The 24421-nt window shown below is 43.0% G+C and overlaps 1 protein-coding gene across 1 annotated transcript in view; it reads right to left on the reverse strand.

The window, feature by feature from the left end:
* Window positions 1-24421, reverse strand: part of LOC123508687 (twitchin-like) — a 166660-nt gene that overhangs the window by 86217 nt on the left and 56022 nt on the right. Inside the window, 8 exon segments of the mRNA XM_045262547.1 lie at window positions 3895-3933; window positions 5974-6021; window positions 9357-9509; window positions 13103-13132; window positions 14693-15313; window positions 21834-21994; window positions 21997-22504; window positions 23394-23429. Of these exon segments, the coding sequence (XP_045118482.1) occupies window positions 3895-3933; window positions 5974-6021; window positions 9357-9509; window positions 13103-13132; window positions 14693-15313; window positions 21834-21994; window positions 21997-22504; window positions 23394-23429 (1596 nt within the window).

Consider the following 24421-nt stretch of genomic DNA (forward strand, 5'->3'; position numbering starts at 1 on the left):
ATGGTGATGGTGGTGGCGACGCAGAGGTTAAAGAAAAAAAAAATGGGAAGAAGGGTTTTGTGTTAATTCCTGGCCGTGGAGTGAGAGAAAGCGAAAGGGAGAGAAGTTAAAGATGAACCGGAGAAAGACAGATAGGATGTGAACGTAGAGAAAGAGAAAGGATAAAGAATGTAACAGAAAAAACAGTTTAAAAAGAAAAATGCCTGAGAATATAAGACAACCACACTTACCTATAGCTAAACCTTTATTAACCTACCACCTCATCCTCAACTGAAATGACGAGCTTGAGAAGAGGGAAAAGATGCGATTTTTAAAATTTAATTATTAAAGAATTTTGCTTATATGAAGAAATAGGAAATACAAGAGATACAAGAATTTATCATGGAAAAGAATGAAGAGACAGTCATATTCTGATCAAGGCTTAAATTATAAAAGAGGTGAAGAAGAGTTTCAGTAAATCTACTACATTTATAAGGATAATCTGTGGTCCTACTTTATCTTTAGAAAGAAAAAATAACTTAATTATATAAAAAAGTTATATTTACACACTCAAAAATATTCATATTCACTCTACACTACAGAGCACAAAGGCCAAAACTACTTGAAAAAAATGTGCGGGGCTTCTAGTTACAGAGATTCAGGAGGGACCTCTTTGCATCAGGGAATAGTGTGCAGAATTTGGAAAACAAAAGAAAAACGAAAAGAAAATCATAAAGTGCTTGTATACTATTTCCATGCTCACTAGAACAACAAAACAGTTTCTTGCACGAGATAAGAAAAACAAAGGAGCAAAGACAAAAATAAACTGCACAAGCACATGGAAGTAATAATTGCACATCACCTGAATCTCAAAACAGAAGCCAACACCAAATTCACTTCCGCAGAAACACACACGATAAAAAAAAAAAATAAATAAATAAAAATAAAAAAATAAAAAATAAAATCAACCACTAAAGCACACAAACACACTCAAACAACACAGAAAACGCTTAATCTACAGCGTGGACTTCACTAAACATGTAACAGTTGTATAGGGAGAGACAGAAAGCCAAGGATTGTATAACAGATAAAGTCATTGGTCTGAGGTAGACTCCTCCTCTGAGCTCACGACGCGAGGTCAACACGAAGGAGCTGAAAAAGGTGCTGAAGATAATGACGAGTGCTGAAGATGTTTGTCTGAGCTCAGAAGAGAGTTTTCCAGCAAGTTTCAGTCAGCGGTTGGTGTGCGTGACTGCAGCAGCATAACGGAGAGCTCTTTTACGGTACATTTATTGGAAACGTCGACTTAAATGTACTTGAAACTGTCCTTGAATTTGTTTTGAGGTGGAGATGTTTTCAAATTAAGGTTCATAGACAGTAATAAAAAGAAAAAATGAATTGCAAGTTTCCGTCAACATTCATTGCTGATAAGCGATAACAGGTATTTGGTTCACTGTACTTGAAAACTCGCCAATCTCAAGTACGGGAAGGAATTTTGTTCCTTCAATCACCGCTCTCCGTCCATGCTGCCGCGGCCAACCGAAGTGACGGAAGGTGATAAAGAAAAGTATTGTATTTGGGGTTATTTTCTTTGTTCCCAGGAGGTTTGCGGCCACAACACCTCGAGGGCCATGCAGTACTAAGTATAACGGCGGCTCCTGTCCCTCCTGCTGCTCCTGTTTCCACGGCTCCCTCTCCGATACATATTAATTGCCGAAAAGAGCAAAGATTGTGCAAGAAAGTTCAAACGATGTCTGGTTAAGAGAATGTTGACTTGTAACTTTGACTGGACTTTGGAAGTTAAAATTACATGGGAACTGTTATTTATGACCCTTATTTCTATCTCTGATAAATTTTGCACCCGTGGAAGGAGGAGGCGGAGAAGGACGAGGACAAGGAGAAGCGTTAATCACTCGCGTTTCATTTATTTTGCCTTTACTTTTACGTAGCAGCTTTACAACCTAATTTGCGAACCTGTTGGAGGAAGCGAGTGTTATTCCTCTACTGTTTAAGGCGAGTACTCAGAGCTACCCAATTTACAACAAGCGCTAAGAGTCAATGAGAGTTACAGGTCGCCATTAAGAGCAAGGTTAACAACGACTACTGCAGTGGTTAGCGTTTATCTCCGTTGAGTGCTGAGCATTGGGCAGGACAAGCAAAACGACCCAGCGAGAGAATTTTAAAGTACAACACTGGAACGGCCATACGAAAGCCCAGCCAGACAACGCTCTAAGAATCCAACCTGATCTTCTTCTTGAATCTCTCCTGGTCGTAAGCGGCTCTGTTTTAGCAAATTAGATGAAGAAAAGATAAGTTAAAGTTGATTAATCCGTTTATTTATCTTGGATACATAATTTACTGGATTAATTTTGATTTTGCTACTTGGTTGGGGTGTTCAAAGGATTAACGAGTGGTGTTAGTGAGCGGCTTAACAATTTAGGAATCCAAAGAAGAAAGCGTTTACGAAGAGATAATGACAGATAAGGAAGAAAACTTGTTATGATTCTCTCTTGAGGAGCAGCTGTTTTCCTTACGTTCTCGAAAGTAGAAAAGAAAATGGTAATGAACGGACGATAAATGCAAAGAAAACGCGACGGGAAATAAATTGTCGACATAAAAGTAAACATTTGGTTGATGTTTAGAGACATGTGTCATTTATTATTGTTTATGATTTAGATTAGCAACAATGTACAGACATGTCGTAAGGAGGAAGACTGGACAGCGACAGCACACGAGGACCTTCTGCTGCTGGAATGTTATTATTCATTAAGACTGTTTTATTGATTAAGTTTATCACGGATTTATAATTGCCTTCAAAGAGACGTTTATCATTTTGGAGTTTAAGTTTATAGATATAATTTTTTCTCTTAATAAAATACTTTACTAATTAATCGTATAAATAAGATTCTTGCGTGAGGGATCAGTGTTTTAATTCTCTTTCACACTGTAAGAGATTCAAAACATGTTCCTCAGATTCATTACAGCAAGAATCTCTGGAGCAAAGCAAGGAAGCCGACGCGTGGAAGGCAGATGAGAAACATCCCTCTGTTCAAATCTTTTCAATCAGTACAGACTTTGAAATAAGAAATCGATACCTAGAGTTGCGTGGGGTTCTAGGAGTTCACTCTGTCACTGGCTTCCACGTGTTGGCTTCTCGTACCTCATAGTGGCCCCGATGCGTGGAGACCCAAGTGTAGTCTAGACAGGAGCTCTCAATTTATGGTCACAGAGCCTCCAGTCTCGATACGAACGCACAGAGCCGCTCAAATGCCGATATTTAGAGCACCACGAAGTTTTTTTTTTTAAATGAACAGAGGCGCAAACCAGAGCTCGTTTCGATATATAGAGCTTGATGAGAGATCCACTTGTGATAGAGAGCCCAAAATGAGGTTCCATAAAGGACTTTATCACCGGTACGCACAAAGCCGCATAAATGATGTGGTATTTAGGGAATAATTTTATATTAGAGGAAAGATCACTGAAACTAGACAGTGTATGGAAGAAAGCATTCAAGGAGTTGGTGACAAAAGACAGGCATAACATGTGTAGATACTCTGTGCTGTGGAAAGGGAGACAGACAAAGGAAAAGAGTGAAACAGAGACAGGTAAAGAAGGCAAACCAACTAAACTACTCAGTACACTATGGCTCAGCAATAAGAACCACAAAAAATGTATAGAAAAAAAAGACATAACTAGTCTAAACTATATGAGGGAACTAAAAAGCCATACAGAGAAGAGGAAACGGAAAAACAGAAAACGTAAAGTGTCCAATGTTTGCGTGGACGGGAAAGAGACAGGACGCAATGAAAGAGAAAGAGAACGGAAGGAAGAACGTTTTTTTTTTTTATATATATGGGAGTTTATAAATGGCACGCCGGGACTCGGGACACATTGTATACACCGTTCGCAGCTCACCTGTTTCACTGCCTGCTCTCCGGGCTTAAGCCTTCCCGCCTAAAAGAGTGGCGAGGAGAGAAACATGAGTATTATGCTTTCAAAAGAGGAAGGACGTGCAGACAGCTAAGACAAGGAAAGGCCCTACATGCAGCACATCACCAGCGTTACAACATCCTTCCTTCACCACCGATACTTGCTGCTATTCAATTAAAATGAAAGGAGAGAAAAAAAAAAGAAAAAAAGGGAAATTGGGACAGAGGAAAAAAGAAATAACTGAAAACAAGGAGGTGAATAAATTAAGCGAGAAATAAACAAGGGAATAAATAATAATAATAATAAATAATAATACCCTAAAGATGAAGATAAAATGGGGAAAAAACAAGGGAGTTCAATAGGGAATTCAATAGGTATTTGAATAGGAAAGCCTGAAATAAAGAGGGCTAAGAGAGAGACATATAATGGACAACATCTATTAATAGCTAGACGGACGCCCATTCATGCTTGTGTGAGAAAGCGTGTGTGTGAGATGGAGGTGACCTGTACGCCTCGTGTCCAGGTGACCCTCAAGCTACAGGTAATGGTGGTAGGGCGGTGGGCGGGCGGCTGATGAAGGGCTGCAGAAGCAGGAACTGAACCCGTCCCTCTCCAGCTCCCCCTCAGCATCCCTCTAAGACCAGCTATGTGCCGCTAAAAAGTCATGTGTTGCCGTGTTTTGAAATGTGACCAGCATATGTTTGTGTTTGAGTTCTGCGATGCTTGGAATGTTTGTAAATTATGTTACGATTCTTGTGTATGAGTTTATATTAGTGTTATATGAAAGTGTTCTCGTGTGTGTGTTCTCGCGCGTCCACTCACGGATCACGTTAACACACACACACACACACAAACACAGATCTATACGCGCACATAGCCCGTCCTAGTCCTCCCTGTGTCCACGAAGCGACATGCCCAGTTACCGTACACATGGCAACGTGCGATTACTTTGAACAGTGGCACGTCATTCAGTACAAAGGCGAACACCTCCAGCTGGTACAGTAGTGCTCCTGAAGAAGAACGAAAGGCGAAGATACACAGGCGTATGGAAGTGTGGGAGCGAGAGAAGTAAGACTGTGAGAGTACGACAACAACATTGATCATTTTTAGGGACAAGTTTACAGTGGCGAAGTGAGCATTACACCAGGCACGGGGCACCTCTGGGTTACCTTACTGAAATCCTCTAACACCTCCCCTGGGCGTAATTTGCGCTGTCCCTAAGAAATAAAGGCATAAGGGTCATTCCTGGGTCGTTGTGTGTGTTGGGGTTGTGTTGTGTTGTGTTGTTGTTGTTGTGGTATGTGTGTGTGTGTGTGTGTGTGTGTGTGTGTGTGTGTGTGTGTGTGTGTGTGTGTGTGTGTGTGTGTGTGTGTGTGTGTGTGTGTGTGTGTGTGTGTGTGTGTGTGAGCGTCGCACATTTGTCCATTATAAATATCAATCAAACTTAACATACATGAAACAAAGGAATTGAAGGCGGAATGGATTGATTAAAAGGACAGAACATAAAGAAAAAAAAAAAAAAAAAAAAAAAAAAAACAGGAAATAAAACTTGATGGGGAGGGAGACAAGAGAGAGAGAGAGAGAGAAGATGGGAGGGGAGAAAAAGTCCATTCGGACTCACGCGGCGAAACGACACTTGACGAAGCAGCGAACCCGAAACACCGAACACGCATCATAGAAAAAAAAAGAAAAGAAAAAAGGTGTGTGCATAAACAAATAGCCACACACTCACACCACATTAAATAGGACAAATTAAACAAGAAAACACATTAGTGACAGAGCAAATCTCAGTCAATTGGGTCCATCACATAGAAACTGAGACTGGATGACATTAGTGAGCAGTGAGTGGTCAAAAGAATCTTGTGTGTAGCGTGGACACCTGTCTGGTTATCATGGCACGATACAGGACACATTGGACGAGCAGTACAGGACAAAGAGCGCCACACGGTTGGACAAAATGAGGTCTAAGTCACGGGAGATCAAAGTTAACACGGTCTAGGGTGGATGGAAAGGGAAAAACAGAGACAGTGTGTTGAATGTGAGCCAAGAACGCCTGTGTGTTACCCTTGGCTCCACTAATTCTTCGCCGGGACGCAACCTGGAGCGGCCCCCCTAAGAAGACAGAGACAGAAGGTTGAGTCATTGAAGGAAGGGAAAGGGACACGTTACTAGCGCGTCCCAGGAGTGAAGTGAAGGACTTGTGAGGGAAGGGAATAAAGAGAATAATTTTGTGTAAAGTAGAATTTGGTGATGAGAAAACCGGACTAAACTGCGCCTTATTCCTCTAACTCTTCAGCTACCCACTTATACATTGAGAATAGTTGACGAGGTACAATAGCAGCTTATAGAAGACATTTGAAAGTAAACCCTATAAGCTGCTACATGATCTGGGTTGTCTCTGAAGGCGATAGAGATATAAAGTTTGTCTCTGTCTGTGTTTTCTCTCCACCGTGTTCCAGTGCAAGAGTTCAAGGGAGTCGTGTGCCCATCGTGGTTCCTTATCACGGGTTTGCTCATGTCAGGGTTTGTCTGCTTCTGGTTTACACAAGTCAGGTTTCATGTGTTTATGTTGTGCACTGAGTGAAAGGGAGTCTTGGTGCCAGAGGGAGATCTTACTGTGAGGGAAGAATGCTGAGTTTATTGTAAGGAAAAATATGAGGTTTGTATTGTAAAAGAGATAAAAAATATTTAAAGGGAAAATATGAGGTTCAATCATAAAATTGAAAAAAATGTATAGTTTTCAACACACACACACACACAGGGTATAAAGATGATACCCTCAAAAAGTTTTAAAACATTGTCTTAAAAAAGTCTGATAAAAATTAAAGGAAAATACATTGTGGTAATATATACTGAAAAAAGTTTGGATAATGAAAGTTTGATTGAAAAAAACACCTGAAAGAAGCAAAAAAAAAAAGTAAGAGTGAAAACAAAAAATAAATGTAGACAAGTCAGTAAAAGGAAAGTCTATGACAGAGTAAAGAAGATAAGAAATGATGTTATGAAGTGCAGTGCAGGTTCTAGAAGAGAGGAAAGAGACGGAAGAAGGCTATATCATTAAACGATAGAGAGAAACAGAAGAACGTTGACTACCTGTAAAGCCCCGCGGCCAACTGACGGCGGGAGGAGGCAGGGAGGGACAGAGGCGGGAAGACACGATACTGACCACGGTGGGGCAGCGGGAGGGAGAGAAAATAGACGGAAAGGAGAAAGAAAACGTAAGGGAGGAAGAACCGGAGGAAGAGGAAGTGAATGACAAATTTTTTTTTTCCACAGAATCAACATGAAATCCTGCAAAACGTTACCTCAGGACGCGGTGGAATGCCAAGGTGTCCAAGGGGGGCCGAATGTCCTTAAAAGGGGTGTCCGTTAAAAGGTCCTTAAAATGCCCATTAGCAGGACATTTCGCAAATTTGTCCAGTTCAAAATCCGCGAAAATTTGATCGGTGGCTTTATAAAGGGACGTGTAGGGGTATCCAAGGATATCCAGGGGTGTCCCGGGGGGGGTAGGGGGAGCTTATGTGGTGTCTTAAACGGTTAAACTAATGCCTGTGAACAAAATAGACGATAGAACTAATGGTTAGCGGTAATGATAATGGTAATGACTTGTATCTTGATTTATTTACAATTATTACTATACTTTTTATATTCTTATTTATTTATTGCTTGGTAGTCATGGTTTAATTCAGTATCATGTTTAATTAAAAAATGGTTACCTGAATTTATGTATACGCATTTGTTTAAGTATTTTTTTTTTCTCTCAGTGTGTATTTAGCGCTCATTCCTTAGTCAGTTTATAGCAAACTGAGCTGGAAAATAACTGCAAATATTATCTCTAACTACAACAAATGCTGGAGAGGAGACACAGAACAGAAAACAATCCTGAGACGTGGAGGCAAATTCTGAAACACAAAACAAAACAGATGAATTAGATGAACAACTGCGTATTTAAGTGCGGTGGTAAGTTAATGTTTATTTATCCATCAGTTTTTTATTGATTTACGCGCTGTTCACATCACGCCGCTTCGAACCGTGACGGGGAAGGGACGAGAACGAGAACATTTGGTGATTTGTGGAGACGTGTGGGTTGGGCAGGGTGTTGGGGGCCGGACAGATGTTGCGTGGGTTGGGGGCGGTTCTGCGCTGAGGGAGGAGTTACAGCTGGGATAACTAATAAGGTGGGCGGGGTCAAGTTAGCTAGTGGGTGAGACGAAAATAAATTTCACCCAATAGCAGCTCTTCTAAGCCTCTCAGTCGACCAGTGGCGTCCCTCGTGAGTGTTAAAGGTGTGACGTAATAAGACACCTGACACTGATTGGTCTTTGCTGCTAATGAGGTAAATGTGCAAGAGTAAGAGTGAAAAGGTGGACTCCTCTTTCTGCTATCCACTATATGTTTTCTCTCTCATTGCTAAAGAAGTGGAGGTTTTCAATGTTTAGGAATGATTAAAGTGGAGTTTATTTCGGAATTCCTTGTAATTTTGAGAACTGGCAGCTAAAATTGGCCTTAATACTTTCTCTTTTATTAATCTATTTATTTTTCTTTCTTCAGAACTCTACATAAAAGAAAAAAAAAATGTTTAGTATGCGTGGAGTTCCTGTAGTAGCGTGACCCTTGTTTTGAAATATACACGGACCCTTCATTTACTCACGCGGGAGCCTTGGTGACCTCCAGGCGTTGGGAGAAAACTAGACGCGCTTCGAAAGAGTTGGCGTAAAAAAAGGGAGGAAATTGGAGGGTTTTTTTCCACTCCCTATTACTCGTTCGCACTGACTGCTGTGGTGACGGTGTTAGGAAGGAACCGGAAGAGACAGAAAGAGAGACTAAAAAAAATAATAATTGACGCTAAGAAGAGGCAGTTATCATTACGGTATTAAACAATGTACATAAGACAATTTAAATACATATAAAATAAATGAGATGAGAATGAGACTAACTCGAATGTACCATACGTACGAAAACAAGCTTATCATTCATCACTGTGAAAAACTTTGATATGAAGAACAAATAGAGAAATACAGTCATGATTTGATTGTCTACTTAACATTGAGATGAACAGGTGAAGTGAGAGAGGAGATGAGAGGCAGCCAGACACGACATGACTGGCTAGGAAGACGGAGGAGTTGAAGGACAGGGAGAGAGGAGAAAATAAAAAGAGGAGTAGGAGGACAGGAAAAGAGAGGAGGAGAAGGAGAGGAACAGGAAATAGAGGAGGAGGAGGAGGAGGAGGAGGAGGAGGAGGAGGAGGAGGAGGAAAGAGGAGGAGGAGGAGGAGGGCAGGAAAGAGAGGAGGAGGAGGAGGGCAGGAAGGAGAGGAGGAGGAGGACAGGAAAGAGACAAGAAGGGCAGGAAAAAAGAAAGGAAGAGATAGAGAAGAGAAGCTGAACGTGCCGGCTACCTGACTGGATGTGATGACGAGAACGAACCGTTTTCTCCTCAACACCCACCTCGTCTGCAATGATGAGTGAGGGTCTGCGTCCACCTGCACCATCTTCAGGTGGAATAAGTGACCCCCTCCTGCTGGGGGGTCCTGAGCCTGCAGCCGTCGAGCCCCGTCGCTCCGGAGTTCTTTCCTTACTGACTTCGATCTTGGGAGCATCCTGTAGGAGATAAGGAGCGCACGGTGATAGGATGAGCCAGTGTATAAGGATGCGGCAAGGTAAGCTCACGTGTCCAGTGTACCTATGTTTGTAAACCTGAAGGGAAGAGTCCAGGCAGGTGCATGTGTGTACCTGAGTGTCTGCAGGTGTTGAGGCCAAGCAGTGTCCGGCTAGTTGTTGTCAGTACCTAAGCATCGTGAATACTCGGAGTGCTGCGAGTGTGTTATTCATTTAATGGCATCAAGGCACTTCTGTGTTCGTGACTATGGTGTAAGTGTACAGTCTCTCCGCATTACACCTTTCAAAGCACGCGTAGAACATCAACAGTGTGGAAAAACGACTCGTAAAATGTTTCCTTTTGACACAAACAAGACGTGGTGACCTGATGTCGGCACAGCAGATCACCCACAGACTGACGGGGACAGAGCCAGACTTACCTACGCAGTTCAGTGGCAGTGACAACTCAACACTCAGGCGGTGCTCCTTGCCAGGGATAAGAGTACCGTTTGTTGTGAGTGGCGGTGACAAAACAGGGGAAGTAAAGATATGAGTTACATTCAGTTTTTCTTTGTAGTTCGAACCAATATCCAACGGTACTTTTTCCTTAGGTTGGAGAAAAGGACAAGACTGAACACACCACACAGGGAAACAAACTTCAGATTACTATATGTACAACAGTATCAGATGAATTTTCTTCCTTTAATGACAGGAATTAGACGCGAATTTGTTTCACTTTTAATCAGAGGAGAACGTTTTCTTTGCTGCACCACGTACAAAAGTTACTAGTCTTATTTTTAAATCATGAAGTTTGATTCCCAAGAAGAAAACTATCAATTAAAGAGAACACAAACAGATTAACTATACTTGTGGCGCAGAAGTTTTCCATCCCACTGCGACAAGGCGAGGTCGGGCCATGCAGATTTAAAGAAAAGATTTTGAAAGTGCTTTGTAATCTTTTGGCAGCTACTAGATAGTCTGTAATAGCCCGACTCTGGTGGTGAAAGCTTTAACTCTGAGGAAGGAGGCGGTAAGACTGATTCTCTCTCTCTCTCTCTCTCTCTCTCTCTCTCTCTCTCTCTCGACCTCCCTCCGTCAGAGCTGCGCCGTTCATACCTTACAGTCGATGCTCCTTCGTCTTTGGAGAAACATACGAATGCCTTTGTCCTCTTCAGGCGTCTCCACAATCTCTGGCAGCTCGTATTTGCTTCTTCGCCTCGCCGCCAGGAAGTGGGGCAGATCCTCCTCCGGGCTGAGGTAGCACGGCGGAGGGAGGACGTTGTGGGGCGGCCGATTGAGCAAGGAAAGGCTGGGGCGAGGAGGACGAGCAGCGAGAGGCGGGGGAAAGTCGTGGTCGTGAGTACACTCCTCCTTGTGCGTTTTCTGTTCGTCCTCAGTTTTCTCCTCAGCTGAGTACTCTTGTTGGAGGTGGTGGAGGTCTGCAGTGTGCCCGCCAGCATCTCCCACGGTATAGCGCCTCGACAAAATACCTTTTTCCTGAGAGTCTAGCTCAATGATCGCTTGGTTCACCTCCGCTACATTCTGGCCAGACAAAAGAGTCGCCCCGCTTCGCCGCTGTGGCTGTGGCTTCACCTAAAACAGACGTAAACAGGTTGCCTCTCCGAGAACTTCCTTTGCGGTGCTTGGTTTGGGTTACCACGACACCGAACATCAAGACTGACCCCGAGTGCTTGCTTGCGGGCAGCCGACAACACCACAGCCACAGGCCACTCGGAGGTGAAGGAGATAGAGAGGCGGCAACTACAGGTCAACACTGAAGGCTGGCGCAGTCCATCCAGGGAAGGCAAGAAGAGTCTAATGTTCCGCCCGTCTTGGCTGGACTGTAACGTGCACGGGGCAGGAGCGTCGCGGCGCAGGCAGGTTACGGTTCCCAGTCACATCACATAGCACAACAGTGAGTCAGCTCCGTCTAGTGCTTGTTAAGACACCAAGGGAACACAGAGGAACGCGTCCGGCGGGCAGGTGCAGGAGCCTACGCGTGTGTTCTTGAAGGCACAACATACACACACGCACACACACACGCAGAGACGTTAAGTTTCTGGTGTAGCAACAACGACATTCACGGAATAATGATAAAAATAGTAATACTAACAGTAATAATAATAATGATAGATAACCAAAAAAACAATCTCAGCCTTAACATCAAAAGCATCAAGACGCCCAATAGTGGACGACAGTTAGCCACACCAAGGACACGGAAGTTACCAGCTATTGTCTCACACGATTAACGAGAGCCAAGAAGTCAGTCTCGTGATGGAAAGGGCGACAATCACTGCTCGCCGCCTCAATAACCACAGGGAACCAATCGAATGAGAGACACTGAGGCCGCAAGACACGTACTGTAAATCCTTCTCTGTGGTAAAACTCGAACTGGCTTTTTATAATGTTCACTTTTGGGAATGTTTCGTTTCTTTTGGGCAAACGAGAAACTGACGTCTTGCCGCAATTGAAGAGGAAAAAAGAGGAGGAAAGGACGATTTTCTCCTCAAGATACAACTTACCTCGCTTTTGCAGAGAGAGAGAGAGAGAGAGAGAGAGAGAGAGAGAGAGAGAGAGAGAGAGAGAGAGAGAGAGAGAGAGAGAGAGAGAGAGAGAGAGAGAGAGAGAGAGAGAGAGAGAGAGAGAGAGAGAGAGAGAGAGAGAGAGAGAGAGAGAGAGAGAGAGAGAGAGAGAGAGAGAGAGAGAGAGAGAGAGAAATTTTAACCTCCATTACCATCCTTCTTACGTTCAGAAAAGAATCTCGCTCTCTTTTCCTTTACACCAACTTTCATGAAACTAAATCTTTTAATCTAGCAACGATGGCAGAACAAGAAACTTTGAGAACGTAAGGATGGCACTAGATGTAATAAGGTTAATAATCCAACTAGACACAAGGTTAATCAATGCATGTAGAAAACACTTACCAGAAGCCGTGCTACGTTTAAGCTGGACTATCATACACCGAGAGAAACTATCGTACGTATAAAGAAAAGTTACCGAACACGAAAGAAAGTGATACGTATAAAAATATGTCTTAAATATATTGTTTGTTCCCTAAATTAGTGTTAGTTAAGAGGTGTAGTGCAAAAATGATTGTTTTCATGGTACACAACACTCAATACACTCAGGATGTCAATAGGCGTCAGTAAATGTTATGAGTAATAAAAAAAAAGCTGTAAACTTGTGTCAATTGTATAAAGCTAGAAAGGAAAAAGAATTGAGTAAGAAATAAAATATGCAAAATTTGTTGAAAATAATGTGAGTTTATTAAATACGAAAAAAAATGTATTATGTAAACTTGTAACTAAATTGAGGTGACAAAAAAAAAAAAAGATCCTGAATAGCAAAAACGTGCGTAAACAAAAGATCAGCAAAATGAGATATAAAATTACCCAACCAAAAGAATATCGTAAAAAAGGCTGTAAAATGGCCTTATAAACGAAAAAAAAACTTAAAAAAGCATCTCGAGATAAAGTAAGCGTAGTAATATGAGGCTGCGCGAGAGGAGAACATCAGTGGAGCAAGTGTTACGTGAATCGCGAGGGAAGAAAGTTAGCATCAGCCAGGCGAGGGACAGAAAGATTCAACCCTCTTACCGAAGGCTTGGGCTCCACGATTTTCGGTTTCTACAGCCCAGACGAACACCGATGCGAGGAGAGGCGAAGTGGGAAGAGAGAGAGAGAGGAGAGAAAAAAAGAGATTGACAGGCAGAGAAAAGGAGAGGAGAAAAAAAATCAACGCATTAGATATACTTCCATAATACGTGACATTATAATCAAGCATTCTTTTTTTTTTATAATGTTGTTGTTGTAGTTTCAATTATTTCGTTTATTTCGTCGTCACACAGTCACTCTCATCCCTGTTAAGGAGGAAAATCAATGTACAAAATATTGATATAAGTGAGTATCAACATTAGCCTCGGGTATAAGTTATAAGTGTGTTTCTCCAGACCCTAACACGAACACCGCTTATCTTAATGTCAGGAAAAAAAAAAGAAAGTAAAGGAAAAAAAATGTAATGATGCAAAATGAAACTCAAGAAAATGTATGTTTCTTATGGATGATGTTTACGTGCGTGTATGTATGTGTGTGTGTAGGTGTGTGGGTGATGGCAGGGATACAAAAAAAGTGGTTAGGTGGGTAGTGTCTGGTGGAGAGGTGTATGCGGATGAAGCTGTTATTCCTCGGGAGGGGCTTTGGTGGAAATCTCACCTAAAAAATCGTAAAAAAAATATATACCCCCAAAAGTTCTCAAAGTGTACAAAAATTCGAGTGGAAGTGTTGAAAAGTGTGAACGAAAGCAAAGAAACAGAGGCAGATTAACTAAACCAAGCTGTTATAGTATTAGCACAAGCCTCGCCAAACGCACACAGCGATTACCAGATTTCCTCTCAAACATTTGGAGAAGCGAAGTATTTTAGTCTCTCTTATTTTCTTTTTCCATATTGAAGCGTTAGGAGCAGCGGCCGCAGTCCCGTGGGAGGCCGAGCACCGCGCAAGAGTTGTATTGTTTCGCTTATTGAGTTACGAAGCGTTAGGGAGACCGCCGCGAGTCCTCGGGGGTGCACCGCTACTGATACGCCTCAGAACAGTGACTTGTGAACATCTTACTTTTATAATGATTCTGCAATGTTTTAAGCAGTTTGTCGCTGTACATTTCAAAAGATGAGGGACAAGAGCTGTAGGAAATGGGATGTGGAAGAAAATAGTCCATTGGCTTAAAAAATAATAAAACCAATGTATGACTGAATTGATAACTCTACTTTTCTTTATACTCTGGATGGATTAGAATTACGTATGAATTAATCCCTAAATAAAAGAGCAAATGCAAATTCCTCAGACGAGAGGAATACATCATTAAACGTTCATCAGAGGAAGAAGACGGAATACTGCGACGTTTTTTCAAAGCAACCAGTTCCTCTATAAATAAACGCAACTGTAAATCATTCAACTCCTTCTCTGAACTGGAGAGAGGCGTCTGACAATCCTTCTAACATTACATAACTGGCCAACCTCACTCCGCTGTGGAAGGAAAGTTAAGTATCTGATACTCTTTCCTTTCTACCTTCATACAGCTCTTAGTCACTCATGTCCTATTCAATGACGTGCAGTGAGGCGGGGCGGCCCAGGACACGGTGCGGGTAAAAGGGTGAGGGGCGGGGCGTGCATGGCGTCTGTGGTACCTACGGTGAGATCCGCTTTTGGATTTTTAGCGTCTTTAGGATTGGTTTTAGCTGGATTATCTTTGGGATTGGCGGGATTTTTAGAGGTAGGATTTCCTGCGGCTCCTTCCTTCTTAGGGTTCCCAGGGTTCTTAGGATTCCCAGGGTTTTCAGGATTCTTAGGGTTGCCAGGGTTATGAGGATTTCCAGGGTTATGAGGGTTCCCAGGATTCTTAGGGTTCTCAGGATTCCCAGGGTTGTGTGGGTTTCCAGGGTTCTTGGGGTTTCCAGGGTTGTGTGGGTTTCCAGGATTCTTAGGGTTGTCAGGGTTCTTAGGGTTTCCAGGGTTGTGGGGATTGCCAGGGTTCTTAGGATTCTCAGGGTTCTTAGGGTTTCCAGGGTTGTGGGGATTGCCAGGGTTCTTAGGATTCTCAGGGTTCTTAGGGTTTCCAGGGTTGTGGGGATTGCCAGGGTTCTTAGGATTTCCAGGATTGTGGGGGTTTCCAGGATTCTCAGAAGGATTGTCCGCATGGGGGTTGTTGGGGTGTGGGTTTCCAGGATTATGGGGGTTTTTAAGTTGAGATTTATCGGCTTCCTCGGGGTTGTTGACTTCCAATGAATTTTTTGGGCTACTCGTCTTCCTCTTCTGTTGAGGCAAACGAGAAGACACTTTTTATCATCGGGTCTTTTGGGCTCAGCTGCTCATTGATCTTTGGTTCCCTTGATGCAAAGTTGCTGATTCAAGTGCTGGTCTCTTTCCATCAACACCTTCGTCATCAAGAGTAGTTTATCGGAGTACCGGGTAAGGATTTTCTGCCAAGGATAGATGGAGACGGAGCGTGTAGTTGCACGTTTCATTGTGGCAGAGAGTAAGGCGGCCCAGTCCTGGAATCGTTTTGTCTTCGGTGAGCCAAAACCTGATGGTCCAGGCGGCGCCCACCCTTCATGACCTATAAACGCAACTAAACGAAGCTCCATCCATCCACGCTTTGAAAATCACGCTCGGTTCTTTACCCAGGACTCTCGGCATTCGGTTTGATTTAGTGTCTATTTTACAGGAAGCTGCAGAAATTGGATTCTAGCAACTCTACACTAAGCAGGTTACAGCTTTATACCATTACATAATATACAATAGTTCAGAGCCTGTGCAGATATACTACGTACCAAGAAGTGAACAGCATAATAAATGTGTCAGCATTAATGTTACGCGTGACGCCGAGGTGAGTTAATCATAGTCATCTTCGTTAGTCTAGAGTTATAAGTTGTAACAAACGTTAAGTAAGATGTCCTTGTGCAACATTCAGGCACGAGAACAAGACAGGAGTAGTGAGAGCAGACGGATGGAAAGTCTTCACAACTTCTTTCCCCCCGTCTGGACTTAAGGATAAGCGGTGCCTAAAAATAAAGGCAAATGGACAGAAGAACAAATAAAATCACACATGTGCTTCCTAAGCTAAACCTTTCCTAATGTGGACACGAATCTTATAAGAAAACTAATCTTAGGAACTACGGAATGATCCCTATTGTGAAATTTGCGACAGACTAACATACTGCCCTACACAGGAGTCCCACAGGTAGCACTGACAGGTAAACACGAAAATACCATCACATATACACGATGTAGATGAGACCTCACTCTGGTCCGGCTGGTCAGGTCAGAACACGATGAAAACATGATGAGCTGGGATGAAAAAGTCAGACAGGAAGACGAAGACTCACAAAAACACACATGTGACGGCCATCCTTAATATGTATACAAAGGGAGGGAAGAACGGAAAGGAGGAATGAGACAGCTGAGGAAGGTTGACAGAGAAGACACTGAGGAAAGGACTGTCGTAATAGTAATGGTGGTGGTGGTCGTTGTCAATTGTAGCGAGAGAGACAGACAGACATGGAAGTGGGTGGAAAGTCAAGGCAGGTTGGAATCGAATCAGTGGTAGTATTGGGTAGGAGGAAGGTAATCTGTGTAATGAAGGAAATATAAAGGCAAAGACAGACTGGAAGTGAGTATAGTAATTACACATCTGAAAAAGTGAGAGAGGGAAGGACAGAAGGAAGAGAGAGAGAGAGAGAGAGAGAGAGAGAGAGAGAGAGAGAGAGAGAGAGAGAGAGAGAGAGAGAGAGAGAGGGATAATGTATGTAAATAAACTTTCAAATTTCATAGGGGCGGCCGTGGTAGTGACTTTAAACTTTCACCAATCAAAAACAAGCCATCTTCAGCCTCTGGGCCACTCAGAACCACGACAACAAATCACGTGAAACACAAACACATGACATGGGGTACACACAGGAACACATAATCCACCCTGGTGTATTTCTCTTCCCCGGAGGCTGGAGGTGGCTTGTGCAGGGTGTGTATTGAGTGAACACCTCTTACCCACTGTCTGAGGGTCGCCCAAATATCCTCCTCATCATCCTCATCCTCATCCTCATCCTCACTAAAACTCTGCCCCTCGTCCTCATCAGGGCTTGGTTCGTGTGGAGGAGGACGAAGAGTAAAGGTCTGGTGGAGGTTGTCGTGTTGGTGGTAGTGGTGGTGGTGGTGGTGGTGGTGAGGGAGACATCTACATTAATAAGGTCCTTTCACGACACTTTCCACGTCACGGGTTTATGTGAGGTTACCACCCGAAACACCGGCCTCATGTGCACATTTAGCAGAGTAGATTTAACAGTCTATTTTTATTATAATGGATTTGAAATTATGGAAGATTAAATAACTTATGAATCTAATTTGCTTAAGATTACTAGATTAGCGAGCTTTTAAATATCTAGAAAATTGTGGTTTTGCATTTTCTAAAAACACGTGCGAGTCAAAAATCATTCGCGAATCTGACTGAAACATAAGATTTATAACGGAATTTACCAATTTTGCTGACCAAAATTCAGAAAAGATTAATTTACTCCTTAATCTAATAAAAACATAAAAATGTATCACGGTGAATTCAGTATCACCCAGAGTCAACAAGTACTAAAATGGAAGACGCTGTATTCATCAAAGAAAATGGAGGCTGGTGTCTGGGGTTCTATTTACTGTCAGAGTTAATTAGAGGAGAGTGGTTTAGGGAGAGGGTGTCACTAAGCAGGTTTAGGTTTGTTTACATGTGTCTTTAGGGTGTAGTGAGACTCAGTATTACAGCTGAAAGAGAAGGATGTCACTTGAAAGGGGAGTGGAGGGGATGGTGAGACAGGGACAGGGACAGCAAGAAATACAGTACAGCACAACACAGCACAGCACAACACAACACAAACACATACTGTCTAAAGTCACATTAGTGGGATTACCACACGTCTGCAAACAGCACTCGCGTCTCACTGAGGCTGCCCCTAGTGTTCCTGACGTGTGTGTGTGTGTGTGTGTGTGTGTGTGTGTGTGTGTGTGTGTGTGTGTGTGTGTGTGTGTGTGTGTGTGTGTGTGTGTGTGTGTGTGTGTGTGTGTGTGTGTGTGTGTGTGTGTGTGTGTGTGTGTGTGTGTGTGTGTGTGTGTGTGTGTGTGTGTGTGTGTGTGTAGAGGCAAGCACACCTTCCACCAGCATCCATCAGTCTCTGAGTCAAAGGAAGGAGTCAAAAATCACGCCAGGAGTGACTTCTCAAAGATCCTTTCTTCGTCAGGATCACGTGGATGGGTGGAGGTGAGGCGTGGGTGTCGTAGTGTGGTGTGTGCGTGGGAGAGACGGTGGTATTGGAGAGGGTCTTTATTACAACAGGATGGGAAGGGGAGGGACTTCTGGAGTGGCAAAGGGTAAGGCTAGACAATGTCCACCTATCATTTTCATAGATACCCGTGGGACGCGTGGTCTGGCTACAGCCTAGGAGAAGGCGAGAGAAAGCAGAGACAGAAGCAGGAGAGGACAGAAGAGAACAAGAAAGAGGCAGGCGAGAACAAGGAATGACATGGAAAGGAGCAGAGATAGAGATAAGGGACATGGAACAATGCAAATCAAGCTCAGCCAGCAGGTAATGAGGCCACAGAAGCGCCCATACACCGGTGCTGTGGCTTGTCTGAGGGCGCGGTGCCAAGGCCAGAGTACCAAGGCTAGAAAGCGCCAAGGCCAGTGCAGTGCCAGGAACAGCATGCAATGGCAGATTTCTGCTCAAAGAGAAGCAGCGGCAGGCCATTGCAAGGCACATGACGCAAGCTCGTTGTGTGTGTGTGTGTGTGTGTGTGTGTGTGTGTGTGTGTGTGTGTGTGTGTGTGTGTGTGTGTGTGTGTGTGTGTGTGTGTGTAGCTTTGGTGCAGTACCCTCCCAATCGCACGCGCGTGCCTACTAGCAGCAGCTCAGTACCACTAAGCTGCCCTACGTTATACGTGTACACGCTACGAGTATGCTAAGCCAAAAGCAGCCGCCACCTCCTGAAGAAGAGATGTATTACTTCTTAGCCGTGACGTAATTCCTAAGGCAAACGTAAAGGGGTGAGGAAAGGACGTGCTGGCGCCGCGTCCAGTGGAGGTGGAGGCGGCTGATCGGGTATTGTTATTGTATTGTCTCCTACGAGGGGCGGAGAGTCGTCAGGATTGGCAAAGAAAAAGAAACAGAGTAGCATGAACATGAAGGCCTTCCGACAAGCGCCTCGCGGCGTCTAGTGGGATGGGGGCGGACTCTGCCCGGCCAACCCTGAGCGACACCCGCCCCTGTTACCTCCCGGGCACACCAGGACTCAGGGGACGGGTCCTGCCTACCTGTTCTTCGGTCGTCTTCTAAATGGATATGAAATATGATAGAAAGTTTGTATTAGTAAATGTTCCCTGCAGTGTCCATCGCTAATCTAGGCGTGTGCTCCTAAGTGAGTCTGTCGAGGCTCAACACTATGTATGTGAATGCCTGAAATCAACTTGTATCATTATTGTTGAAAACATGTTAAGTATCCTGTTTTTAGAAAATGTCTATGTTTAAAAATAAAATATTCTTAACTCAATCTGTGGCAGTGCATGCATTAATTTATCTATCAGTTTAAAAGTTTTATGACACTAAGTTCATGTATTATAAAAAAAAGTTAAAGTTTGTACTATATTAAGAGTCCCATCATGAAAACTTTTAAAAGTATTTAACCATAAACTTAAAAAGTAGACATGCAGTAAGCGCGAGCTGACCACTACCTGGGGGTTAGTGCGTCACGGAGCACCAGGCAAGGCACGGACGGACGGACGGACTGACGGACCAACGCACTCATGGGCACAGACAGACACCACGGGCACGCTACACACCACAGCATCACGTGACACATCCACTTTCTCCTCCTTCGTACAACAAACAAGTACTCAAGTAGACATACACATACAGACATATGGTACACACATGTACACGCCAAGGTCACAACACTCATGTGCACGCGAACCGTTCCGTCACGACCTCCCCCGGAGAGCAAGGATCCCCTGGCCGCGGCCACGGGGCAGATGGATATTGCATTGTAACTAAGGAAGGGTAGCAACGCATTAAGTGACAAAGGGGCGCCGGGATGAGGCTTCGAAAGGCACGAGACAGAGCAGCGCCACAGGGAAAGTGTAGGGAGTCGCCCATATTTTCCCCTTTTATCCTTCGCAAAAGAAAATAACTGAACACTAAAGCATTGCAGAAAGAAAGGCAAAACACCTGAACTGTTGGTCTGTAAAAAAAAAAAAAAAATCTACAGCATGCAAAAATTAAGGACATTAAATGCGATTTATTTAAATAAAGAGAAATCTGACTGTATACTTCATATTGAACAAAACGTATTAAAAGAAAAAAAAAATATAGGAACTTCCATTAAAACACGAGGCTTCCTGCTGATTCTCTTTCAGCAAAAAAAAAAAAAAAAAAAAAAAAAAAGACTATAACAAATAAAAAAAATAATGCAGAATGAAACAGTACAAGAGATGGACTTTAGTGAACCTGCTCATGTCACCAAAATAGCGACTCCTACACAACACAGACCAGCGGCGCTGCCTCTGCTGCTGCACATTTCGCGCCACACACGGTGCCGCCACCACACCAACGAGAGATGGTGTCTTGTGTTACTAAGTGGTGTTAGTGTTACGGGACGAGGCGAGGCGGGGCGTGAAGCAATGAGTGGTAGCATCGATAATACTGCACAACGACAACACCACACAAACCAGGATTCAGTTGCCAGCCGGTGCACACATCACTCTCTTGACTCCAGAAAAAATACATCTTGCGGTCTCGAGGAGGCCACAAGGTGATGTTAGTCTCTTACAAATGTTTATATTGTGAAGTGTATCGTGTGCATCGCCTCGCCTTGCTGCTGTGTACGTTAGGATACTCAAAGGATGAAAGGGATATACGCAACACACACATACAAACACACAAACAGTCCCGCACACTTGGCGAAAAACAAAATCACAACAATGGATCAACATATCGCAACACAAAACATTTCTCTTCTCCTTCATTATTTACGCAAAGATAGTTCAGTTTTTTTTCTCTCCATTATTTACGTGTATGCTTTTCTTCGTTGTTTTTTCTCTTTAATTAGTCGCGCTGCTTTGTCTTCTTGTTCTCCTTATTTACGGTTAGTCGTATTTGTTTTGTCTTCTTGATTACCGACGAAAAGTTCAGATGATTCTGGGCAGGTGCGCGACAAATCCTCTCAAGTAAGTGTCTCATTTTTTTCTTAAAACTACTTTAGAATAATTTTAGTTTTACTGAGATCAGTTTTAGGATTAAAGATTTTTTTTTTTTTTTTTTATAGTTTGCTTAATTCCAGTTTGTTGTTTGTTTTACTATTGATATTTGTAAATGTATTTTTGTTTATCAAATTTCTTACATTTTTTTTTTGAAGGGTGTGATCATTTAGATTGAATTGATGTGCTTTATGTCTCTTTTAGAATATATATTTTTTTTAGATATTATTTAGTGTCATTAATACAATGACTTAGTTATATAGAGCATTAGATTTTTTTAGTTTAATTGGAGAATTTATTGGTTTTCCTTATCTTTTATTTATTTATTCATTTATTTTATTATTATTATTGTTTTTTAGATGGTAGTTAGGTGCGGAGTTTTAGGTATGGAGCACGGGGCATTTATCAATATTTAGCATTGTGTTACTTGGGTGCGTTAGTGGCGTACTTAAAGGTGTGTATTTAGTGGCTCATCTGTTGAGATACAAGACGAAAGACACGATGCGCAAGTAAGTTGCGCAGGCGAGGGAATGGTTAGAGGTGTACAAACCTGCAACTCCATTTTGCCCTTTTTCGCCTCTTCCTCGGCTTTTGCTCGCTCGACCTTTTTCAAGTCGACCTTTTCCATCTCTTCAGTGCCATCCGGCAGCTTACCCTTACCCCTTTTGAGCTTGGCCTTCTCCTCCTCCTCCACGGCCTTCTGCTCCTGACGCTCAGTTTTTTGGTCTTAAGCTTCTCGGCCTCCTGTGCCTTAGCCTCCTCAGCCTTCACCTTCTGCATTTTCTCGAGGCTCAGCTTTTCGGCCTCCAGTTTGGCCTGTTTCTCTTTGGCTTCATATTTCTCAAGTTTGAGCTTTTCAGCCTCCATGAGCTTGATCTCCTCCTCCTTGGCCGAGTATTTGCGCAGCTTTGCCTTGTCGCCCTTGAGGTCCAACATCTCTTCTTGACCCGAGACCTTCCTCAGCTGTGCTTGTTGCGCCTCCTCCTTCTCCTCCTTCTCCTTGGGCTTCACCTTTTTGAGTGACACATTGAACATTTCGTGCTTCTCTTCAGGTTTTGGTAAAATTCGCCTCTTGGATTTGGGTTTGGGCTGAGGATTTTCTCCTTGGTTATCTTTCTTCTCGGGATTCTCCTTCTTCTCAGGGACCTCATCTTTTTTCTGAGGAGCTTCTTCCTTTTTCTTAGGGGCTTCTTCGGGCTTCTTCTTTGGCTTATCTTCCTCCTTAACGCAGGGGACAACAAAATGTGAGCAAGGACTCTGGCAACACCCACCACACTAAACCCACACCATCCTCGACCTTGTGACCTCCACCAGACATTAGTGTGACGTCACGCTCTAAAAGACCCAACTCACCAATGACAGAGCGTGGACAGAGACACGAAGAATCAGCCAACCAATGGGAGGCCGCGAAAAGAAGTACAAGGTATGGTCCACCAGAAAAAGACCACGAAAGAGGAAGATAGGCAGAGCCAATCAGTGTCAAGTCGCGACAGAAAGACAGGCAAGAGTCCACGAGGAAGACGCGAAAGGAAATCTGAGCACATCGCGAAGAACAGACAGACAGACAGACAGACAGACAGACAGCGTGACGTCACACTAAATCCGGCCTTAGCGCACAAGAACGCGGAAACTGACGACATATATATATATATATATATATATATATATATATATATATATATATATATATATATATATATATATATATATATATATACAGGGAGAGAAGGAAAAGACGATAACAAGATTGATATAACCGCGACACGAGGACGACACGGACATCTAAGAGTTATTGTCTGTTTTGTTTGGCATGACTTTAGTCCCAATTTCAAACATGCACTTTAGCTAATAAAAAAAATCAGTAAAATAGTTGAGTTATAACTGTTTTTAAGTAGTTTTATGCCATCTTCTATGTTAAGCATGTTTTTTTTATTATTTGTTTTTACACTGAAAGGCAATGTAATAGTAGTATATCCTCACTAGGCTCAACATTAACATTATTTCTTTATCTTATAAACTTAATGAAAAATAAGCTCTGAGAAATATTTGAAATGAGCGTGAACTGTTACGATATAATAAAAAGGAAAATACTAAACAGAAAACACGGTACCTTTTCCTCCTTCTTCTCCTCCTTGACCTCCTCCTTCTGTTGGCAAAGGAAAAAAGGCAAAGGATTGTGTTAATTCCGGTTACCTGCATTGCATCGACCTACCAAACCAACCATAGTTAGTTTCTACCTACCAGTACAATACCTACCAACCAATCATCCAACCATCGCCAAAATCTACTAAGAAACAACAATAGATAATAGCTCAAGAGAAATAATGGAAATAATGAAAGTAAATGATATACAAATGCTAATATCAAGCGGAGATCAGGAGCGGAATACACCTGAAAAAAAAATAATGGGATATTTTTAGGACATGGTTTATAAAAGGTAAGGGATAAGGGTTTCATAGGTTTCGTTTAGGTTGCTGGAATGGCAACTCTTCAGGTTTTCTAGTTAGGTGGTGCGCCAAGGCGTTTAGGTTTTCTTTAGGGTTCCTCGTGTTTAGGTGTTCCTCTTCTTGGATTTATGTGTTAGCCGGCTGGAGGGTGTCGGGTGCAGCGGAACATAAAATAAAGAGGAGATTGAGCGAGAGAGAGAATGCGAAAGAGTGAGAGAGAGAGAGAGAGATCGACTGTAATCCACAACACGACGGGCGAGGGAAGCGACAACGTCCCGGAGGTCTTCTGTTGCTACGCCCACACCTCCTCCCAAAAACAAAACAAACCAAACTAAAAGAAATGAAATGAAGAACCATAAAAAAGAAAAACCGAATATTCTAGTCACTCACTTCAAAAGCCCCCAAGTTGCAGACACAAACGGATTAGTAACTGAACCAAAAAATATGAATAAGTTATGCAATGTGCGGATTTGAACCCTCTCCCTTCCCATGTGATTTTAAAGACCTCCGGGAGCGAGGCGCTTCACCAACAGTCTCTCACCCTACCGGAGAGTTCTCCTCGCCAGCAGGTTTGCCAAAGAGCTCCTGCAGGTATCGTTCCATAGGGGATACGCTCTCGGAATCGTCGAAGGTTGAGGACTTAGCCTCCAGATGGTCGCCCTTCCGGTTGCTGTAGCTCTTTAGTGGAGGA

Source organism: Portunus trituberculatus, chromosome 25, assembly GCF_017591435.1.
Source record: "Portunus trituberculatus isolate SZX2019 chromosome 25, ASM1759143v1, whole genome shotgun sequence".
NCBI lineage: Eukaryota > Metazoa > Arthropoda > Malacostraca > Decapoda > Portunidae > Portunus > Portunus trituberculatus.